This window comes from Ambystoma mexicanum, chromosome 7p, assembly GCF_040938575.1.
Source record: "Ambystoma mexicanum isolate Mex_15411 chromosome 7p, UKY_AmexF1_1, whole genome shotgun sequence".
NCBI classification, from domain to species: Eukaryota; Metazoa; Chordata; class Amphibia; order Caudata; family Ambystomatidae; genus Ambystoma; species Ambystoma mexicanum.
In genome coordinates this window covers 65,256,720-65,275,725 of record NC_090939.1, presented here as the reverse complement: position 1 = coordinate 65,275,725, position 19,006 = coordinate 65,256,720, and the positions used below count along the sequence as shown (strand labels likewise).

Below are 19,006 nucleotides of genomic sequence, written 5' to 3'. Positions count from 1 at the left end.
TAAATAGTTCCAACCCAGGTAGTATCAGGCAGTCTCCCATGCACTCTTAAATCTCCATCAATCTTTCCACCCAGATGATTTTAGGCAGCTCTCTCTTCATTTCCCAGGCAGCTCCTTGATTTCTATTGTGCAACATTTTATAAAACCATAATCGTACCCACAAAAATGTCAGAATTATCATATGCCAGCTTATCGGCCATTCCTTTTCATTGGTCAACTATTCTCCATCCTCTTCTTGCAGGGCTGGCCCCTCTGTTTGATTCGCCCCGTCAGTTTACCAAGGCCAAATTTGGGAGGGGATCAGTCTACCCAATTGCATTTACTTCTTGCACATTTTAATTTTTGCACTGAAAAAGTCTTTACAGGACAACATTCTCTAATTTCTAAATAAACCTTGAATTATACTGATCCTGACAGACTTAATAGAATGTATTTGACGATGTTGCATGTGCGAATGACAGATTTTCATGATTAATCTGAAAATTCCAGCAGTTCCCAACATAACATTTTCTAACCAGATATCTAATTTATGATACTATCGCCTCCCTGAATCTCTGCTATTTGACATTTTCTGGGGAGTTAGTACCGCATTTCAGGTTGCAACCTTTGTTCCGAAGATTGAATTTTTGTAAGAGTTGAATCACTAAAACAGTCTGTTCACTAGCGTTCCTATGATATCTGGGTTATCTTTCTACGACATACGGTTCCTGAGAAATTTACAGAATCTGATCTTCAATGTAAACTAATGGCAAAATAATTACATATATGCATATTCCGTTTTAATGGCATATTACATTTTGCTTCCCCCACTCACCCTGAGCCATAGGCATCTGCTTCCTTTTTTGACTCGGGCTGGTGTAAATCACTTAATATTCTTGTATAGTCAAAGGCTGGGATAATGGATGCATATCTCGCTGTCCAGGTGGGTTTCTGGCCTCATGTGACAATCATGATAGTAGACCATCTCTCCAGTCTGCCCAGAGAGGGACCACATAAGTTCTTGAATTTTGGGGATATTTACAGAGTTAAACTCATTAATGGCAGCCTTTCTGTTGACCCAGCCAAACTAATAAATTCTTCTGTCATGCATGAATACAATTTCATCTCTGGCCCTGACACCTCAAAGCAAGGGTCTTTCAGATGGAGAGCCTGGTATATGATGGGAGTAGGTCACTGTTTTTAACTTTCAGGGGAAAGGTATTTACACTCACACAAGCCTTCTGCGCTCTGAATAATAGAAACACTTGCTTTCCAATCTGTTCCATTTACTCTTCTTATGAGGCCTTTATGAAATCTTGCATCATGCCATCAATGTTCATATTTGGTATCTAGTAATATTAACAAAAATGAAATAATAAATAACTATTTAAATGAACATTAAATACCGAAAACACAGCATTTTTCTAAATATATATATATGGGGGTGGGGTAAGGGATTTGAGGGGATCCTCCAAATAAAAAATAAAAACAATTCTGTATTTCTTTCGGTAATTAAAGTTTGTTGCACATGTTTTAGATATTACAGTTTTCGTTATAATCACAGTGAACCTTCATATTTATATCCTCCTATGTACATTCACTGGACTATGGCCATGGAGATTTGTTTTCCCATGTGTATATTGTTCTTAGCTGCAAAAGGGCCAATGTTCCACGTCACATTATGATATACCTTTAAAGGGTTTAGGCCAGGGAGTTTCACTGGTACAGAGTTCCTTTCCTTCTAAGCCGCAAATGTCTATCTTTATTTTTCCATGTTGTTCTTTGTTTTGAAAAGTGCCTTTAATTTTTTTATATCATAGTGAAAAGCTAGGCTTCTGATTTCAGCTGTTTGTCATTCACTTTGCATGGCCCATTTTTTACTCTTTACTTTCAATGTAAAACACCATTTTATTGTGATTTTCAATCTGAGAGAAGGCCCACATTTCCAAGGCCTCTCTGCTTTATAAAAACACACAGGGTTTTCATGTTTTGCAATTTGCAAATGAACTGCTGGGCTTTTTGTTTGTCAGTCACATCTTGTCATGTACCTTGCGGCACAGTCTGGACCTAACTTGGCCTTTCAGTCCATTTGATCCTGATGCCATCAAACCCCACACCAGGCATGTCTATGCTGCATTCTCATCCCGATATTATGCTGAGTGCAGACTCAAATTCCCCAGCAGGGACCTATAATGCCAACAAATGCCTCATATCCCTGCTATAGTCACCACCTGTAAGGCACAGCCTCCCATGTCCAAGGACTGCAGATTCTAAGTGCAGCCTGAGGGCCCGAGCATTGCCCGCTCTAGCCATAAATGCATGGCATAGTCACCACATGTAAGGTGCATCCTCCCATGTGCAGGGACTCCATATTCTAAGTGCAGCCGGAAGGCCAGAGCATTGTCCACTCTAGCCACAAATGCATGGTATAGTCACCACATGTAAGGTGCACCCTCCTATGTCCAGGGACTGCATATTCTAAGTGCAGCTTGAAGGCCCGAGAATTGTCAGTTCCAGCCACAAATGCATGGTATAGTCAACACATGTAAGGCACATTATCTCATGTCCAGGGACTGCACATTCTAAGTGCAGCCTGAAGGCCCGAGCATTGAACGTTCTAGCCACAAATGCATGGTATAGTCACCACATGTAAGGTGCATTCTCCCATGTCCAGGGACTGCATATTCTAAGTGCAGCCTGAAGGCCCGAGCATTGTCCGCTCTTGCAACAAGTGCATGGTATAGTCACCACATGTAAGGTGCATCCTTCCAGGTTCAGGGACTGCATATTCTAAGCGCAGCCTGAAGGCCAGGGCATTGACCGGTCTAGCCACAAATGCATGGTGTAGTCACAACATGTAAGGTGCATCCTCCCATGTACAGGGACACCATATTCTAAGTGCAGCCGGAAGGCCCAAGCATTGCCCGCTCTAGCCATAAATGCATGGCATAGTCACCACATGTAAGGTACATCCTCCCATGTGCAGGGACTCCATATTCTAAGTGCAGCCGGAAGGCCAGAGCATTGTCCACTCTAGCCACAAATGCATGGTATAGTCACCACATGTAAGGTGCATCCTCCCATGTCCAGGGACTGCATATTCTAAGTGCAGCTTGAAGGCCCGAGAATTGTCAGTTCCAGCCACAAATGCATGGTATAGTCAACACATGTAAGGCACATTATCTCATGTCCAGGGACTGCACATTCTAAGTGCAGCCTGAAGGCCCGAGCATTGAACGGTCTAGCCACAAATGCATGGTATAGTCACCACATGTAAGGTGCATTCTCCCATGTCCAGGGACTGCATATTCTAAGTGCAGCCTGAAGGCTCGAGCATTGTCCGCTCTTGCAACAATTGCATGGTATAGTCACCACATGTAAGGTGCATCCTTCCATGTTCAGGGACTGCATATTCTAAGCGCAGCCTGAAGGCCAGGGCATTGACCGGTCTAGCCACAAATGCATGGTGTAGTCACCACATGTGGCGCATCCTTCCATGTCCAGGGACTGCATATTCAAAGTGCAGCCCTAAGGCTCGAACATTGTCTGCTCTAGCCCCAAATGCATGATATAGTCATCACATGTAAGGTGCATCATCTCATGTCCAGGGACTGCATAATCTAAGTGCAGCTTGAAGGCACGAGAATTGTCAGTTCCAGCCACAAATGCATGATTTAGTCACCTCATGTAAGGCGAATCATCTCATGTCCATGGACTGCATATTCTAAGTGCAGCCTGAAGGCCCGAGCATTGTCCGCTCTTGCAACAAGTGCATGGCATAGTCACCACATGTAAGGTGCATCCTCCCATGTGCAGGGACTCCATATTCTAAGTGCAGCCGGAAGGCCAGAGCATTGTCAACTCTAGCTACAAATGCATGGTATAGTCACCACATGTAAGGTGCATTCTCCCATGTCCAGGGACTGCATATTCTAAGTGCAGCCTGAAGGCCCGAGAATTGTCAGTTCCAGCCACAAATGCATGGTATAGTCAACACATGTAAGGCGTTATCTCAAGTCCAGGGACTGCATATTCTAAGTGCAGCCTGAGGGCCCAAGCATTGTCCGCTATAGCCACAAATGCATGGTGTAGTCACCACATGTAAGGCGCATCCTTCCATGTCCAGGGACTGTATATTCTAAGTGCAGCCCTAAGGCTCGAACATTGTCCGCTCTAGCCCCAAATGCATGATATAGTCATCACATGTAAGGTGCATAATCTCATGTCCAGGGACTGCATAATCTAAGTGCAGCTTGAAGGCCCGAGAATTGTCAGTTTCACCACAAATGCATGATTTAGTCACCTCATGTAAGGCGAATCATCTCATGTCCAGGGACTGCATATTCTAAGCGCAGCCTGAAGGCCCGAGCATTGACCGGTCTAGCCACAAATGCATGTTATAGTCACCACATGTAAGGTGCATTCTCTCATGTCCAGGGACTGCATATTCTAAGTGCAGCCTGAAGGCCCGAGCATTGTCCGCTCTTGCAACAAGTGCATGGTATAGTCACCACATGTAAGGTGCATCCTTCCATGTTCAGGGACTGCATATTCTAAGCGCAGCCTGAAGGCCAGAGCAATGTCCACTCTAGCCACCAATGCATGGTATAGTCACCACATGTAAGGCATATTCTCCCATGCCCAGGGACTGCATATTCTAAGTGCAGCCAGAAGGCCTGACCATTGTCCACTCTAGCCACCAATGCATGGTATAGTCACCACATGTAAGGTGCATCCTTCCATGTTCAGGGACTGCATATTCTAAGTGCAGCCAGAAGGCCTGACCATTGTCCACTCTAGCCACCAATGCATGGTATAGTCACCACATGTAAGGCATATTCTCCCATGTCCAAGGACTGCATATTCTAAGTGCAGCCGGAAGGCCTGACCACTGTCCACTCTAGCCACCAATGCATGGTATAATCACCACATGTAAGGTGCATCCTTCCATGTTCAGTCACTGCATATTCTAAGTGCAGCCTGAAGGCCAGAGCAATGTCATCTCTAGCCACCAATGCATGGTATAGTCACCACATGTAAGGTACATCCTCCCATGTCCGGCGACTGCATATTCTAAGTGCAGCCTGAAGGCCAGAGCAATGTCCACTCTAGCCACAAATGCATGGTATAGTCACAACATGTAAGGTACATCCTCCCATGTCCAGCGACTGCATATTCTAAGTGCAGGCTGAGGGCCTGAGCATTGTCCGCTCTAGCCAGAAATGCATGGTATAGTCACAACATGTAAGGTACATCCTCCCATGTCCAGCGACTGCATATTCTAAGTGCAGCCTGAAGGCCAGAGCAATGTCCACTCTAGCCACAAATGCATGGTATAGTCAGGACATGTAAGGTACATCCTCCCATGTCCAGCGACTGCATATTCTAAGTGCAGCCTGAGGGCCTGAGCATTGTCCGCTCTAGCCAGAAATGCAAGGTATAGTCACCATATGTCACCATATGTTATGTGCAACTTCAAATGCCCAGTTGCTTCCACCATATGCCAATTGCACCCTAACCCAGCAATGCCATCTAATTTCAGTTATTGCCTTACATGCCTGGCATATTCACAGTGCAACATGCAGCCCTGCATGTTCAGGTGCTGCTGCTGTATGGCAAGTGCAGCATCAGAAGCCTCAGAAATGTAAACAAATGTGTGTCAGTGCCTCTAATGCATGGTATAGTCTCATATATAATGTGCATCCTCACATGTTTAGATACTGGAATCCTTTGCCAAGCACAGCCTTACTTGCCCCAGTAATGCCTTCTGATGACAATGAATGCCTCGTGTGTTGTATGGTCATCACATGTAATGTGGCACCTCATTTGTCCAGTTGCTGCATTGACTTCACATGCCAATCACAGCCTCAAATGCCATCCAATGCCAGTTAATCTCTCATAGGCACAATAAATTGATGATACGCAAACTTACACTTTAGGTTGCTGGAATCATATGTCAAGCAAAATTTAAAAGGCCCAATTAAAGCCATCTACTGCACATGTCCAGTTTCCGACCTCATATGCCAGGAGCAGCTTCAAACACCCCAGTAATCCCACCACAGGCAGCAGCTGGTACCTCTATGATGTTCAAATGTGTTCAAATTATGTATCTTCCCATTAATTTGAATGGTAGAAACCCAGTCTGATAGTTGCCCCCTGCTATTGCAAATCTTTGAAACCACGGAATGCCTATTTTCATGGGGCGTGCATGTAAACACCTAACAGACCCACTGGTGCCACAAGCCCCCATTTGGTCCCATCAGGATATTGTTCTGTACAGTTTCCATTTTGCATTCGATGGTCTGTAGAAAGTGTCTGCATTCCTTTGGATGCAGAACCAGGCGATGCCCTCCCATCACTTCCAGCAGCAGAAAGATGAAGGTGATCACCCTGCACCCTCCATGGGAACTGGGATGGGAGGGGACTTGTTTCTCAAGCAATGGATCCCATCCAGAAGGGATTTCCTCTTCCCTTGATTCCATGGCCATTGATCAAGGAATAGAATTTAACATCCTCTCTAGGACAACAGATGAAAATACGCTTGTATACCCCAAAAAACTGCCTGTGGTGGTGCATGGCTTTTATTGGCTGCATGATGTAGGCTGCTTGTGGTGGTGCATGGCTCTTATCGGCTGCCTCATGTAGGTTGACTGTGGTGGTGCATGGATCTTATTGGCTGCCTCATGTAAGCTGCTTGTTGTGGTGCATGGCTCTTATTGGCTGCCTCATGTAGGCTGCTCGTGGGGGTGGATTGCTCTTATTGGCTGCCTCATGTAGGTTGTCTGTGGTGGTGCATGGATCTTATTGGCTGCCTCATGTAGGCTTCTTGTGGTGGTGCATGGCTCTTATTGGCTGCCTCATGTAGGCTGCTGCTTGTGGTGGTGCATGGCTCTTATTGGCTGCCTCATGTAGGCTGCTGCTTGTGGGGGTGCATGGCTCTTATCAGCTGCCTCATGTAGACTGCCTGTGGTGGTGCATGGCTGTTATGGGCTTCCTCGTGTAGGCTGCTTTTGGTGGTGAAAGTCTCTTATCAGATGCCTCATGTAGACTGCGTGTGGTGGTGCATCGCTCTTATGGGCTGCCTTGTGTAGGCTGCTTGTGGTGGTGCATGATATGATATGATAGTTTATTTATATTGCGCCTAAACACAATGTGTTTCGAAGCGCTTCACGGCAAGGGAGGGAACAAGGGAAAATCCAATGCCATTCTTACAGGCCATGAACAGTAAGGATGTGAAATTAACTATTGTACTCGGCCTGGCGACATTTCAGATAGTGCAAGAGCTAAGACACAGATAAGGATGGAAATGGGAAACAGACAGGTGACTACTATACTAGGCCTGCTGACATTTCTGGTAGAGCCGGAGGAAAACAAAAGGTGAGGGAGAGGGAGGAGAAAGGAGGGAGTGGAACAAAACAAGCAACTATCGTACTAGGCTTGACGACATTTCAGATAGTGCTGGATGGGGCGGGGGGAGGAGAACAAGTATGGGAGGGGGAGGAGACAAACAATTGTTGCTATCGTAACGGTTCTGAGGACAAGTCTGATAGAATAAGTACAAAAAAGTAGGGGAGGGAGGAGAGAGGGAGAAGGGAGAAGAGGAGAGAACAGAGAATAAATGAGTGAAAAGAGCTGAGAAGCTGAGGGGAGAGCGAAATACAGTTGCAGAGGTCAATAAAACACAAAATGTTGCTAGGAACAAAAAGATGTAGGCAGGTATTCAAGAAGATAATGGGCACAGCATGAATCGGGGCCAACCTGAGTACGAGATCCAGGGAGGTCCATAAAGTCAAATCCAAGCGTAGACAACAGACTTTGGTTTTGTCCCCATTAAGTTTAAGCCAATTTTCTGACATCCAGTCAGCAACAGCAGAGAGACAGTTCTTTAGTTAAGAAGGGGGATCAGTGGATGAAGAATTAAGATGAAAAAGAATTTGAGTGTCGTCGGCATAAGAAAAGAAATGAATGCCGTGACTGGAGATAAGTCTGGCAAAAAGCAGCATATATAGATTAAAGAGAAGAGGAGAAAGAGCCGAACCCTGTGAAACCCCACAGTTCAAAGTAATGGGGGAGGAAGTGAAAGGAGGCAAAAAGACTCTCTGGGTTTGGTTAGAAAGAAAAAATGAAAACCACTTCAAAGGGACACCCAGCATTCCGGGTTTAGTGAAGGAGTCGGTGATGGTCTACGGTGTCAAGAGCCACGGAGAGATCAAGGAGAATAAGAAACCTTGTTTCTCTGCGGTCCTGAAGCAGAGCGATTTCATCAAGAAGCGAGACCACAACCGGCTCAGTGCCAATCCCTGGGCAAAAACCAGCCTGGAAGGGGTGAAGAAGATGGTTGCTTTCAAGATAGGCAGAGAGCTGTGGGGTGACAATAGCTTCCAGCAGTTTCATGATGGCCGGAAGAAGCAAAATAGGGCGATAGTTCGCACCCACAGTGGGATCTAAATGTGGCTTTTTAAAAAGAAGGAAAATAACCACGTGTTTGAGAGAGTCAGGGATGTGACCGGTAGAGAGGGAATGGTGAAGAGCTGAAGTAAGCAGCAGGATAGGAGGGACTGAGAGAAGAGAAGTCTCAGAGAGAGTGTCAGAGATGCGTCTTTCAGCACTAATCTGCTCTCGAATTATGTAGATGTTATCTTTAAAAAAGAGTGCAATTCGGTCACTATCTTTTGGGTGTGAAGAGTGGCAGGAGGTGGGCGAGTAGGAGTGGTCAATTCCTTTGCCACCCGGAAAGAAGTTCTCGAGTGGAGCAAGAAGTGTTTGTAATTCGATCAGAGAAATACTAGGCTTTGATTTTTTTATAGTGCTTTGATAGGTGTTTCGTGCTTCAACATAGGCTAATTTAATGATGAGATCAGAGGAGGGACAATACTATCTGTGTTCCGCTTGTCTGCATCTCTGATTAAGTGAGTGCAGTTCAACGCAGTACCAGGGAGCAGATCTTTTTGCATGAGAGGTAAAGAGCTTAGGGCGTGCCAGGGCATTCGCAGTATACTGTAGAACCTCAATCAAGAAGTCCCAGGAGTTGGAATCAGCTGCCAGGCCTTGACAGGTGAGGTTCTCGATTCACATGGCAATATCACTGGGGGAGATATTTGCCCACCGACGTTGAAACTTAACAGAGAAGGGAGCTCTGGATTTGGGCAAAGCAAGAGGAATGGAGAAAGGAACCAAAAAGAGATCAGCCCAGGAGATTGGTAGAGCAGCAAAGGAAAGAACATTGGGAATGTTAGAAAGAATGAGATCAAGCCGATTGCCAGCCTGGTGAGTGAGAGCATGATTGCAAAGGTGAAGGTCACAATCAGAGAAGGCTGAAATGAGTTTAGTAGCCTGCTGATGAAGTGGCTTATTAGGGTGTAGATTAAAATCTCCTACAACGAGAATTCTGGGATAGGTCAAAGAAAGATCAGCCATCAGCTTTTGCTCACTTAAAACTTTTAAGAAATCTAACAGTAACCTAGCAAGGAGGACGATAGAGAATCAAGAATTGAAGGGACCTCTCTGAAGACACCCGAATTCTCAAAAGAAAGAGCTCACATGTCAGATTCTGATTGAGCTCAACAATAGAACAGCATAAATGATTTTTGGATATGAAAGCAACGCGCCCAGCATTTTTTGGTTTGGATCGGTCAAGATGAAGTATTTCCTATAAAGGAGGGAGCATCTGAACCATGTCTGGTCCAGAAGCATCTGTGAACCAGGTCTCTGTAATACTGAAGGCATCAGGTGCCAGTTCGTCTAATACAGCAACGATGTTAGCACGATGCGCAACAGCTGAGCGTGCATTAACAAGAAGACCTTGTAGGCTAAAGGAATGATTACCCTCATTGGTGTGGCTTTATAATGAAAGTCCCAAGTGGAACGACCTCACCTCTCTAAACACTGCAGGCATTCTCTCTGGCACATTTATGCCGGGGAGAGAGATCAGGAGGCATGTGTGGAACTAGAACACCATCAGAAGGCGTATCCAAGTATAGCAGAAGGCTGTGTCGGAAGATCCACCCATGTCCCCTGAACCAAGGGAAGAAGATACGCCACGGCCCAGCATACAGTGACCGAGTGAGATGAGAGAAAAGCAAGAGAGAAAGTGGCTCCTCGATACACTGGGGACAGGGGGGGGGTTAAAGAAGAGTGATACCTTAAGAGCTACACCCAAGAGGAAGTAAGAGCCTGAGGAGGGTCTGACAAGCCTACTGGGAACAGAGAGGCTTGGGAAGGGCCCCTTGAGTTCATGCTCTAATAGTCTTTCTTCAAGATCTGCTTGATATTTGCTAGCTTAGCGATGCACTTTTGAAGATTAGGTTTTTGGACTTTTTCTTGAGCCATCCTTGGAACTTTCTGTCTATTAGATTAGGGGAGCATTGCTCAGGACTGCACAAGATTAGGTAAGAAGTGTTGCTGTCCATCGTTTGTAAATTTTGCTCTAGACAAGGAGTCTTGATTAAAGGCACTGACTCATAGTACCCTGATAAAAGGTGGAGGGAGCGAATTTTATGTCCACTTCGCTTGGTTGTCTTGACCCGCACCGGGATCCAAATGTTCTCCAGTGCCGTAAAGAGAAATGTAAGGTTGGTGGCTGTCTCAACGCCTCGATGGTTATGGAGAGACCTGTTGTGGAAGGTTGTGCCTGTCGTTGAAGTTTGACCTGATCTTCAGCTTAGTATTTAGGATTTTGTGTTTACAGAGTAGGTAGGCGTTTATCCCTACCATACCCAGATCACACTGCTATTCATAAAGAAACTTTCCACCAATAATACATTAGTCTAGTGTCTCACTGCTCGGCCCACAACACCACCTTTACTCCTAAAAGTTGGCTCACCTGAGTTTAGCTGCTTCAAGGGAAACTCCCAGGTAGGCAGGAGTACATGGGAGAACACCCAGTTTATCAGTCCTCCTGGCAGAGATAATCACCACCAGAAAGACGGTCTTAAGGAACAGATATCAGGGCTCTCTGGAAGAGATATGTTTGAAGGGGAAGCTATGCAGAGTCAGGGGTAATAGAGGAAAGCCCCTGGGAGGAATAAGGGACTTGATCCTATGATGTGAGATGGAAAATCTCCTAAAACGCCTGGTAATGGTGTTGGATGGAAGATCCATCTCTACCCAGCGACCATGAAAGGCTTGGATCGCTGCCCGCTAAGCCCTAAGGGAGAAGTGTGCAAGACCCACATCAAAACCTTCCTGAAGAAGCTATTGGTGGTAGGATGACAAGCCAGGGAAAACAAATCATTCCAGTCACACCAGGATACAAACGCTATTCGGTGCCGTGTATAGGAACTTAAGGCTGGTGGCTGTCTCAACCTCTGGATGGTAGAGGAGAAAGACCCTGAGAAGCTGTCTCTAAAGGTTCTCCCTTTCAAGGACCAAGCCGCCCAAACCCTATCTACTAGTCAGCTCTGAGGAACCCAGGAACGAACATGGTGATGGGGATTTGGTTGAAATGACAAAATCCAATTTACCTACCCCACCAAAAGACCTAAAATTCATACCACCAAAAGTTTGAACATCAAAAGGTTAAAAAAAAAGAAAAACAAAGGCTGTGGGGGCTGCAGGGGTGTTCCCCGCAGCAACCCGCTCACTATACTATACAATATAGTGAGCGGGGGTTGCAGGGGCCAGCCCTGCAGCTGCCCAAAAAAACAAAGCAAAAAAAAAGGACATTTCCATCACGGGAAAATCACACAGTTTTGGTGATAGGACTAGGCAGAAGAAGGGGAGGAGCTGTGCACAGCTGCAGCGGTGGCGGGATCTACAACACCTACCTCAGTAGGAGGTTAATACGATGAGCCTGGAGCTGTTCTCAATGATCCACCTCAAGGCCCTGCGAGTCTTAGTGAGCATGGAGGGCGCATAGAGGAGGCTCTCCAGCCATTGGCAGGTTAGAGCCTCCGCTCCCCAGGTCGCCTCCTCGGGGACCCTCGAGCAGAACAGAGGAAGCTCTGTGTTTGATGTTGAATCCAATAATTCTAGTTACTGCCACTGAGAACAACTCAAAGGTAGAAGGGGTGATGGACAAGACCTGCGATTAGAGGACCACCCTGCTTAGGGAATCCGCTATGCTGGTGTCAGCCCCCTAATGCTGCAGGCCTATAAGGAGAGCAGGTTCTGTTCTGCCCAATTCCCCAAGGTAGAGGCTTTTCTCATTAACTGGTTGGAACCCATACACCCCTGGTGGTTCACATAGGCCCCTGCTGAGCTGTTGACCAACTGTATCCTTACAGCGCTGCCCAGGATCAGGGAGGAGAAGAAAAGCAGGCCCTCCTGATCCCTTCCATTTCCCAATGATTGGATGACATGAGGGACTCCTGAGTGTCTCTCCAGGTGCATGCATTCATGGTGATCAGGAATAGACTAGGGGGTTGAAGGGACGTTTATCAGAAGATTCTCAAGTCTGAGCCACCACTGCAGGGCAGAGCTGGCCCAAGCGCTTATAGGGAACGGGAGGTCAAAGTTCCTTGAGGGATTGTGGCTTCACCGCACACATGCAGGAACCAGAAAGTTCTCTTGGCTGCCTGGTTCCTGTTTGTGCTGAATGGGAGACAGAGAGCTATCTTGAGAGCCTGAGGTGAAGTGGATTCTGGACCTAGGCTGCAGGTAAAGAATACAAATTTACATATGCATGTATGTGTGCATGAGTGACCGTGTGAGAATTATTAATTAGTGTATGTTGTTTGGGTGTGCATGTGAAAAAAGGAGTGTATGTTATATGGGTATGTGTGTGAATGCTAGAGTGTATGCTGTATGGGTGAGTGGTTGAAAGAGTGTATGAATTCTCTATGGCTGCGCTAGTGAAAGAGATTGTTTGAATGCTGTGTGGGTGCACTGGTGAATGTGTATGAATGCATGTGCTTGTGTCAGCACGGGGGAGCGAGCCTCTCATTTGGGGGGACGAGCAGAAAGTCTAGAGATATTTTCTTTCTGTGGCATGCCATCTATGTTACTGGTAGCAAGAGTAAAGCAAACATGATAAGTGTTATTAGGTGGTTAAACTGGCCTACCTTGGTGCAGCCAGTCTGGACATATTTGCTTACTGTGTTTTGGAATGTTTTACTGGGCAGCAAGGCTAAAGCAAACATAATAAGTGTTATTACATAGTTATGTGGAATTCAATTTTTTTCTTGGCACCAACATTAAAGCAAACATGATAAGTGCTACTGCGTGGCTAGATTGGCCCATATAGTGGTGCTTGTCTCCATATACTTACTCACTGTGGCATGGCATTTTTTACTTGGCATCAAGAATAAAGGACACCCGATAAGTGCTAATGTGTTGCTAGACTGCTCTAAATGCCATAAAATGCACCATTTTAAGCAATTACTCAGACGTTGTCCCCCTGAACTCTTCATTCTTCATTCAGGCACATGCGCCACGCTTTGTCGCTCAACCACATTCGGCGCAAACATTTAATCCCCTCCAATTTTAAAATTCAACAGCTGCCACTCCAGGTGAACTGTCCTGAAGGACAGCAAAGACAGCCGCAGGGATCTGGGCAGGTCCACCTCTCTTATACCCTGGGAAGGTGAGGGATCAGGAGAGGCGTAAAAATCGTTTTATATTTGGAGGGAATTGAGGACATTCTTTGAGAAGTGTGTAGGCATACTGCTGGCATGTGTGTTTTGGTTCTGTGTAGTTCACTTTACATCAAGTTGGGGTAGTCATGGGAACCTTCATTCGATGCTTGAAGTGAGCGCTTATGCTGGATCTTTTGTGCGCTAGAATATTTTGCTGTAAGAAGTTGCAAAACTATCACAAGTGATACCCAGTGTTCCCTTTACATTTTTGGGGATGTTTGTGGCAATGTTTTCTTCCGCCTTTTGGGTTTTGCATGCATGTTTCGCAATGTGCCTTTCAGCTCTCCAGCAGGTGGCACGCAGAGTTCCCATTCTCGCTATTCTTAAGTGGGCACTTATTTGTTCATGCTCTGTTGGCGATTTGCTTGCAGCTGCTTGATCAATTCGACATTTGCTTTGTGAGATGGCAGAAGCTCCATTTTGTGATCTGCTTGGTCCCTTCTTAGCAGACACTGTACTCTTCCTCGGTGGAGCTCTTGCTGTGGAATTTCCACAGTGGTATCTGTGGAATCGTTCTGCTCTCTGGTGGTAAGTTTGGGTACTAAAGGGGTGAGTCTCCTGGCGTTTAGCCACCCTATTGGAAAAATTCAGTAGTTGGCAACTTCACTCTAGAATTATGTTATGTTTATTGAGTTACATAGCGCTTTAATCCAGTGTCAGTTACATGTGCTGGTCCTATATCATATTCAATTATAGCTGGGTAGCTATCCCTTAGAGAGATATAGTCGACAGAGCTTCCGGGTGACATCGGGTAGGCAACACGAATTCTCTGATGTCACAGGCAGCCTCTAGCTGAAATGGATTGCAGGGGGTTTGGAGGGGGTGCAGGAAGGGAGCTACTGAAAATATACAAAAAATAAAAATGCTGTCCTGAATCCCCCCGCACCCCTGCCCCCTCTCTGTTATCTCTCGTCGGTGGCAGAGCAAGCTTCAAAATGTTTGGGGGCTGGAGGACAGACCCAAGATCAAAGGCCCACCCAAGTGCCTGGGAGCCCACCATCAAGTGTTCCTTTGCTTTGTGCACTCTGTCCTTGGTAACCTTCATACATAAACTGTCCTGAAAAAGTCAGTGTGGGCCTCATTACGAGTTTGGAGGTAGCCATGCCGTCATTACCGACATGGTTACCTCCAAACTCGTGTCCGGGTCCGGGTCCCAAAAAAAGGGAACTACCGGGCCATTCCAACTTTCGCGGGCCCAGTAATTCCCCTTTTCGGGACCCGGACTCGGTACATCCCCATTTGAGCCCCCATAGGGGCTCAAATGGGCCAGACCAGACGTGCATACCGCCACCCGCAAGCAAACTTGTAATGTGGCGGCCCGGTATGAACGGTGCTGGTACCTTACCGGCACCGTTCATACCGCGGCCGCCAGGATCGTAATGAGACCCAGTGTTTATAAGTTGCTTGTGCTGGGAGTGAAACATGGCACCCTCTTCAGGTGTTATGAGGTGACTGCATGTCACGGCAGAGCAAGCACACCTGCATCAGTACTGCACCAGGAACTGGATGTGTGGCCTGCATATAACACAGAGAGCTGCATTATCCCAAAGGCATGGATATCTATGATGCCTTCCCTTGGCCCCTTAGATCCATCTTTCACTCTAGTTCAGAGGATATTTAGTTTCACAAAGAGATGTTAAGCATCGGGAGGTGTGGGCCATTTAAGGCTGAGCAGGGTAGGTAAGTCTCTGTCTTCCCCTGGAAGGGCATATTGGTATGGTCAGGGCTGGCTTCTGTACTCTGCCTGCTGCTGCTGCCTGTTAGTGACTGTTTAATCATAACCACTTTGCTCTTACATGTGAGAAATGTGACAGCCTCATCCTGTAGTACCCCTTTCAAATCGGCACCTCGATCAGAGTGCTGCCTGCTGCCTTCAAGTTCCTCACATTGGGGGGACTTATGCCCTCCAAAGCCAGTGTCGGCTTCCTGGCCCCCTCTTGGTCTGCCCCACCCCAACAAGGGATAATTATACCTGCCATCCTGCCCCTCTAAACCCACCTCCCTTTTGTTAGCCCACCCCATCTCTGCCATATCAAAAAATGAATTACCTAGCAGCCTGCCACCACCCCCAACAATTAAGGGTGCCCCCCTTAAAGTAAAAAGAAAAAAAGGAGAAATCCTGCTATCCACCACTTTTACCTTCACCGCCCCTGTCCCTCACAGCATGGTTCCCTTACAGCATGGCCCCCTCACAAAGCGGGAACTATGGCATCCTACCACTGCTGTCCCACGCGGACACAGGCATAGCAGCCTTTAATATAGCAATAATGTCCGATCCAGCGGGCCGGATTAGGTAGTAATAGCCCAGGGGCCAGGTTATAGACCCAAGCGCAGCGAGGGCCTTGACGATGGGCCCTGATGCCGTTACCATTCGGTCAGACGGATCGGATTGGTTATTATTGCTAGTAGCACCCTGGAATTTGAATTTGGAAACCCGGGGTGCTCACAGCAATGTATTTTGTTTGAATGAAATACTTGCTTAAGATACTTATTTAAGATGGCCACCGTTGATCTGTAAGGAGCCCCTCTTCCATTTCTATGGCGGCCAGCAAGGATACAGAGCAGCAGCAGCAGCGGCGGGGGCGCTTCCGCCCAACGAATCAGGTAAGTGGAGCTGGTGAGTGGGAAGGGACCGGAGACCCGAGGCGAAGGGAGGGGAGGGTGGGGGGAAGATGGCGAGTGGGGGGAAGCAGCCATCAGGCTGCTTGTAACGTGGGCTGAGATCGTGCGATTTAGCCCGCAATCTGAGGAACCTGATTGGTTGCCTCTCCTCCCCCGGGTGCTAGTAGAGCGTCAGCTACGCTTTTGTCTCGCCCCCTAACCCCAGTTCTCATAATACCTGGGGGAGGCCTAGGAAATGCTGCCCCCTGCCTGTATGTCACAGTTAGAGGATATGGCATTTGGAAAAACATGTTGCTAATGGCTTCTAGTGGAACAGTTAAGTATATATTTGTCTCACGTTTTGTGTTTGTTTTCTCAGTTATTCCAGACACGTTAAGAGTTTTGATGGCCCCTGTAACCTTAACCAGGGATGAGGATGACACCCTGCAGCTCACCTGTAAGATATCCACAAAGACACACCAACACACCCACCTGTCAGTGACCTGGTACCTGCAGCAGGGGGCTCAGACCCACACCATCCTCTCTCTCTCCCGGGAGTGTGTGGTCAGCTCCGGGCCAGCCTACGCGGAGAGGCACTCGGCCGGACAGGTCAGCCTGGAGAAGGTAGCTGAGACGGCCTACAGACTGACATTGGCCAACCTTCGGATCTCAGACCGCGGACAGTTCCACTGTGAGGTCACAGAATGGATACAAGACCCCGACGAGACCTGGTATCCCCTGACGCACAAGCAGAGTGAGAAAACCCGAGTACACGTTGTCCTGAAAGGTGAGCTGCTCAACATTCTCGTGTACCCGGTGACATGATATTTTATTTATAGCGCGCGTATACACAAGTGTTTCTGGGTGCCCCAGAACACAAAGACACTACTCTCCATGAGTGAAAAAGGGTGGGTCTGAGAATTGTAAGTAGAAATGACTGGGCGCCACTAAGTGGCAAAAGTGATGCACAGGCCTTAATTCCTCTTGTGGAGAAATGTTCAGATAATTTACTGTTGTGTGTCCATGGGTGGCTCCAGCACCTGATTTCACTTACAATCACCTAGAGGTGGAAGTCAGCAGGAACTAATGGGAACTGAGTTCCACTGATTGATTTTTTAATGGTAACAGTTCCTTGCTAAGTGCTGTTTTTTCACTCCTGTATGTCAGTTGTGGGGGTCTGTCGATAGCAGAAAGGGCTTGCTCTGATGTGTCACACTTTGTGAGCTATATTGTACAAGTGCAAAAACACATATGCACCACACTCCAGCTCTAGACCTTTTTTTTTCAAAAGCCCTGACAGGACCTTTATTTATTAATCTATGTATCCTTTTGCTGCTATTGGGTACCCCATTTCAATCTTTTGCTGACTCAAGATTTGCTTCTTTTATTGTTCACATAAACACAATTACTCCTGTGATGTAGAAAAAGATTCAAAAGCTCGACGTTTTTGATGTTGTAGGAAACCATGACAATCACTTTTGTGAAGATTGCTCAACTGTTTGCAGAGGCCCCCCAGGTCTTAAAGGCTATCCCATTCAGAGCATTATTCTTTAAAGCCTACCTTAGCTGCACCCACATCTATGCCTTGAAAAAGACCCTTGTTGGGTCGAAACACATGTCGGCTAAACTGTGCAATTAAAAATCACCAATATATACTACAACATTGAGTGTTTTTACTTATCACATCACAAACGTCAAGCTTATGAATCTTTCTCTACATCATAGAACCCTGTACCGAAAGGTAAAACTACCTGTCAATCTAGAGTCATTGTGACACAGGTTCAATACCCTCACTGTCTAAACCAAGAAACGCAATGGAAAGGCACCATCTCACAAGAACTCAGACATAGGCAACTGAGTCACACTCACGAATGCACGAACCTAGCAGAGGGATCCTCACATTTCTAGTGCCTTACCTTCCTCAACGTCGCCGAGGGCTTGTATAGAGGAAGGGGGACAAATATGACAAAATAATCGTGCAACATGGAAAAATCAATACTCTTCCTAATTGTTTCTCTAAAAAACATTCAGGACAACTTTACCACTAGTTTTTCATACTCTTTCTGTTTTATAAATTGAAAGCGTATAGAACTATTGTCTAACATTATAAAATGCCCCAACAGGGTTAACAATGAAAATAAATCAACCTGGCCTCCTCCAGGTTTCTTGTCTTGAATTTCTATAATTTCAACAGGATAACATCATTAAGACTATCCGGATGTAACTAAGACAATTTCTGTAACTAAGACAATTTCATGTAATAGCGCCTCGATGCCCTTGGGCAGCTAGTGCGCTTCATAAATACAAATAAATAAATAAGACTTTATAGCAGTTGAATCAAAAATAATACCTGTTCTTACCAAAGAGAACAAAGTGAAAAACTAGCCAGGAGGACGCACTTTTTTTGCTCATACTACCAACTTGCCCATCTACTCACCCCCGCCCCAACCACATAAAGTATGTGGTTATCCAGTCACGCTCCCCACGTCCTCACACCATCCTACTTGACATGCCCTCTCTAGGGCAAGCGATCCTTGGCATATTGATTAAGGGGCGCATGTGCCGCCCTCTCTGGAAGGATTGTCAACACATAAGCACCGGGGCGTGTTGGGTACACACTAATTTGGCCTGTATTCATCATCTTGTCAGCAAGCGGCAGAGATGAACTAGTGCCCCCTGACATCTGTTCCTCCTGCTGCCTTGGTCCTCTGTCTGCAGCCTCAACAGTGAGCCTATAATTATTGCTCTACTGGCAGCACCACAAATAGTCCTGTGCTCTAAGGGCCATGCAAGTCGCTGGTCAGGTTTCCAAAGCAAGACTGTCAGCACTCCTTCCTAGGGTAAAAGGTCTT

At 46.5% G+C, this 19,006-nt stretch overlaps 1 protein-coding gene across 1 annotated transcript in view; it reads left to right on the top strand.

Annotated features, from left to right (window-relative positions):
* LOC138525904 (immunoglobulin superfamily member 3-like) overlaps positions 1-19,006 on the top strand; it is an 87,850-nt gene that overhangs the window by 18,336 nt on the left and 50,508 nt on the right. The window contains exon 3 of the mRNA XM_069636191.1: positions 16,534-16,941. Coding sequence (XP_069492292.1) covers positions 16,534-16,941 — 408 coding nt within the window. The remainder of the gene's footprint in view (positions 1-16,533; positions 16,942-19,006) is intronic.